The sequence below is a fragment of the Silurus meridionalis genome, chromosome 4 (assembly GCF_014805685.1).
Source record: "Silurus meridionalis isolate SWU-2019-XX chromosome 4, ASM1480568v1, whole genome shotgun sequence".
Taxonomy (NCBI): domain Eukaryota; kingdom Metazoa; phylum Chordata; class Actinopteri; order Siluriformes; family Siluridae; genus Silurus; species Silurus meridionalis.
This window is the reverse complement of record NC_060887.1, coordinates 6,517,493-6,522,492: the sequence shown is the minus strand read 5'-3', so window position 1 is coordinate 6,522,492 and position 5,000 is coordinate 6,517,493. Positions and strand designations below refer to the sequence as shown.

The window sequence follows — 5,000 nt, the reverse complement described above, 5'->3', positions numbered from 1 at the left end:
AAATGCATAAATGAATAAAATTAAGTTTTAAGATCTTTTAAAATGAGGGATATATAAGCATTTCTTAGTAAATATATAAAAAAACAAACAAACAAAAAAAAATGCACGACTACAACCAAACAGCAGAAAAATAGCTATTTTTTTTTTATTTGTGGTAACAGTTTGTGGAAGAACCGCATTTGTTTCTATATGCTGGTTTCCATCCATATGTCTTTCATCTACAATCGTGGGCTGTGAATACACTGAAACTGCAAGTTGGGTCATGCAGTGTTTCATACACTGCACATGGCTGCATGGTGTCTGGAGGAGAAGTCTGGCAAAATGCTTCCTGAACTTTTCACCCACAAACACGTAGAGGAACGGATTGAGGCAGCTGTGTGAATAAGCCACGGCTTCAGTGATCTGCAGCAGCAGCTGGATGTTTTTGCTGAGTTCACACCCTGGAGTCAGGATGTGCTTCAATTCCAGTGCCTTGAGGAACGCTGCAATGTTGTACGGTATCCAGCAGCAGAAGAACACCACCATGACCACAATAACAAGACGAATAGCCAGTTTTGTAGAAGTACGAAGGGTATGAAGCCTCCAGAGGATCATGAAGTAACAAAATCATAAGATGCTAAGTTGAATCAGCAGCCCCAAAACATTCATTTTAAAGATAGAATCACTTTTTATATCATGGTGATTATTTTTTTGGATACGCGCTGCAAACTATTTCAGTTCCATTGTTTATGACTCCAAGATACCGTAGTTCAGGAAATGAAGACGCAACAGCGAGAATCCAGATGAAGATGCTCGCTAAAATCCCATAAGTCTTTGTACGGATTCTCAAGGAGGACATGACATGGACGATCGCCAAGTATCTGTCGATGCTCATCAGCACAATAAAGAAAATGCAGGCATAAAAGCCAATGTGGTACACGCTGAGGACCAGGGTGCACATGAAGCTACCAAAAACCCAGTGATCTCTGGCATAATGAGCCAAAAAGGGGAGAGTGGAGATTAGCAGAAGGTCAGAAATGATCAGGTTCAGGAGAGCACCAGAGTAATCATATTCAGTTGTAGAATTTTAATTCAGGGCTGAAAACAGAAAAGACAAAATTACTCCATGAGAAAGGTTCAGTGTGAACATATCGAGTTCTGATCTAAAAACAGTAAATAAAGTCGTACTGTTTTAATCATTTCACAACCCAAAATGAGGAATTACAGTGGGATAATATTAGAGTATATCTGCATGCACACATTGTAGTTTCACAACCTTCATTTAGTGTTTTGTGGCTACATGAAGTGCACAGAAGCAACAAATAAACAGATAAACAATTAGAGATTATTACTATTATTATTATTATTATTATTATTATTAGAAATTTGCAGTGATTATTGTGATAATTATAACCTGGATTGTTTCTGCAGAATTATATTGACTAAACAGCAGACTCCATATAGTTAAGAATTACGGTTAAATAATTTGTAACGCAAAACTCAGCGTTTTAGTGCAATTTTATAACCATTATCTTGCAAGTTGTTGGTTTGAGAACGCAGTAGAAGGTAAACACAGTGCTGCATAACAGTGTTATAAACACTATTGCCATCTTTACAACAGTTTCTGCATTGCTGGGGTGTAGATCTCCTTAATAATAAATCATCCTGATTCATACTATAGACCTCCATACACAATAATATACTTTATGACCTGCATCATGACATTACACAAATGATACAACTAGAAATTCAGATCATATGGTAAAAGCCATTATGGTGGAAATATTCACAAAGATACTTTTAATGTGTGGAAAAACTATTTAGTAAAATATTCTCACCTGAATGTTGTAGTACTGCTGCTGTTCAACATCACTGCCATTCAGAATCAGACACTAAACAGTTCTTCCTGAGGTGAACAATACAGAGAAAGGAGGAAGAGGATGAATAAATCTCTTGTGCTTGCAGATGAAGATCTGATTATTCCACAATTAAAGCATTTTATTCCAGTCTCACACCAGTTTGATTTTAAAGGGTAAATTACTGTATATGCATCAGAATCGATTCAGAATTTTCACCAGGAAAACTGTACAAAAGTGAGTGTAATTATCCTAAAATCAAGAAACTCACACAGAAACTCCACGGAAAGCTTCCACAACACACACACACACACACACACACACACACACACACACACACACACACAGAGCGAACGCTGGAAACATGGTTTTTACACTAAATCCAAACCCTAAATCAACTAAAATCAGTTCTGAATTACATCTAACATGAACAACATGTACAAAGACATAAAAGAATTAATAACACAAAAGAGCACTTTACAAAAACACAAACAGCTGGTCATCACTCACGGTCTGGTCCACCTACAGTCTCCAAACTACTTTATTCTTTCACTTTCTCTCTGAGATGATCTCAGTGCTACAGAGAGAGAGAGAGACTTTCTTTTTTTACTTTTTACATTTCTTTATTTGACAATCATGTTTAATGGCAAATAATATCAAATTTTATTTGTCAAAATAAGTAAATAAATAAATAAATAATAAAAAGTAATATGATAAATAGACAAATAAAATCAGGTAATGACAGTTAAATGTCGGGGGAGGGGCGTGTGATCATTTAGTTCAGTTCTGGTGCAAATACAATTCTTCATCTCTCACAGAACACAGAGTTTCTCCACAACACCACACAACCTCAAATATATTCACCTCCCCTACACTCATACACATTAACATCAACTCTGATCAGCTATGTGGCCATTTTCTCCTCCAAAAATACATCAGTTACACATAAACCTGTTTCTCCTGACGTACTTATAACCAAGAATATAACACTGAAGAGTAAAATCACATTAAAGGAACTTAAAATAAAATTTTAAAAGCAGAAACAGTGACTGTAACCTGGAGCAGTGAGTAAAAGTGTGAAACCAGTTTCTCTCTGTGACCAGAACGGACCGTCCTGTAGAACATCAGGGTTTAAAATGAACCAGTTCACAGAGATGACAGTACAGTGTCTACACTCTGGTTTAACATCATTAAAACATTTCTCCACTGGGGGTCCACCCTCCCACTCAGTTTATTCTTATTTAAAACCTTAACACAGGCCCTGTAGAGCAGCTTCTCCAACACTGTCCCAAAGTCCCCTCATAACAGGTCTGTCCCTGTGATGTTCAGCAGCACCAGCTGATGATCTTTAGGCAAAAGCCTTTTCCTGGTCTAGGAGTATCAGGCCAGTGATGCTTTTAAAGCGTGAGCAGACCAGCGCCTCCTGTGCTGTAGCAGGTCGTTTATTGAGGTTCTGTGTGATTTCTGTCTATATTTTCTGCTGTACAATTAAAATCACCTACCAAAATTAAAATCAGTGCAGTTTAAAACACATTATTCTCTCCACTGCACTGGTGGGAGCATAGAGTTTAAAATAAAAACCTTTAACTCACTTTTAAAATTCTCCTGTTTAAAATTTCTTCAGCAGTGTAAGAAACAGTAATAAATTCCGAGTATAAAGCAGGACACCACCACCACTAAGTGATGTGTTGTGACTTAAAATCACCAACCCGTCAGACTCCTTCACATAATCAGCAGCATTACTGCTGTCGCTGTGGGTTTCCTGTAGAATAGCAACATCAATGCTCTTCTGCTTATTGAGCTCATAAAGCTTTGCTCTCTTTCCATATTCCCTTGCTCCATTTATATTAAAACTCACAACTTGAATCCCGCTCATTAAACTGAAACCAACAAATGCTTAAAAACTCCACACATCAGTCTTCATCAGAGTTCTCTCTATTGCCCTCCGTTAGCAGCCTTTTCAATCTAAAGATTTCCTGATCGGTAAAAGCTTTTTTTCTTCTAACATGTTTTATGTTGTAGTTAAACCCATCAATCCTGAACTTAAAGACCACATTTTGTTCCTCAAGACCTTCATTCAGAACCATGAAAACCATCCTCCTGAAACACACCAAAAGCTTAATCAGTGTGGACTTACAGCCGAGCGGATTTTCTTCATGGGGGAGACGATTCGCCCGTACCGAGACGCTCTTTAACTATCGCCTCATCACTAATAAAAGGAGGAACATTTGACAGCATGACTTTTTGCTGGAGAACTGAGAGGAGAAACCAGTATACACTCTTTATTAACAACAATTCCTTTTAGATTAGATTAGATTAGATTCAACTTTATTGTCATTACACATGTACAAGTACAACGCAACAAAATGCAGTTTGGGTCTAACCAGAGTGCAATAACAGCAAGTGCAGGATATACAGTGTTTACATGATTTACATAAATTAAATAGAATTGTAATATAGGACTAGAAACAGTAATTTACAGATGTATATGTACTATGAATATACAGATTAGTATATATGTACTATGAATATACAGATGAATATATATGTAGTATGAACAATAATGTACAGATGAGTATATATGTAGTATGAACAATAATGTACAGATGAGTATATATGTAGTATGAACAATAATGTACAGATGAGTATAAATGTAGTATGAACAATAATGTACAGATGAGTATATATGTAGTATGAACAATAATATACAGATGAGTATATATGTACTATGAACAATAATGTACAGATGAGTATATATGTAGTATGAACAATAATGTACAGATAAGTATATATGTAGTATGAACAATAATATACAGATGAGTATATATGTACTATGAACAATATTGTACAGATGAGTATATATGTAGTATGAACAATATTGTACAGATGAGTATATATGTACTATGAACAATATTGTACAGATGAGTATATATGTACTATGAACAATATTGTACAGATGAATATATGTACTATGAACAATATTGTACAGATGAGTATATATGTACTATGAACAATATTGTACAGATGAGTATATATGTACTATGAACAATATTGTACAGATGAGTATATATGTACTATGAACAATATTGTACAGATGAGTATATATGTAGTATGAACAATATTGTACAGATGAGTATATATGTACTATGAACAATATTGTACAGA

At 35.5% G+C, this 5,000-nt stretch overlaps 1 protein-coding gene across 2 annotated transcripts in view; it reads right to left on the bottom strand.

Annotated features, from left to right (window-relative positions):
• Positions 1–2,241, bottom strand: part of LOC124384151 (C-C chemokine receptor type 1-like) — a 26,441-nt gene extending 24,200 nt beyond the window's left edge. For both annotated transcript variants that reach the window (XM_046846763.1, XM_046846757.1), the window contains exons 1-3: positions 2,174–2,241; positions 2,107–2,138; positions 1,818–1,885 (exon numbers count right to left, since the gene is read on the bottom strand). In XM_046846763.1, coding sequence (XP_046702719.1) covers positions 1,818–1,858 — 41 coding nt within the window. In that variant the 5' untranslated portion in view covers positions 1,859–1,885; positions 2,107–2,138; positions 2,174–2,241. The remainder of the gene's footprint in view (positions 1–1,817; positions 1,886–2,106; positions 2,139–2,173) is intronic.
• Positions 2,242–5,000: the final 2,759 nt, after the last annotated feature.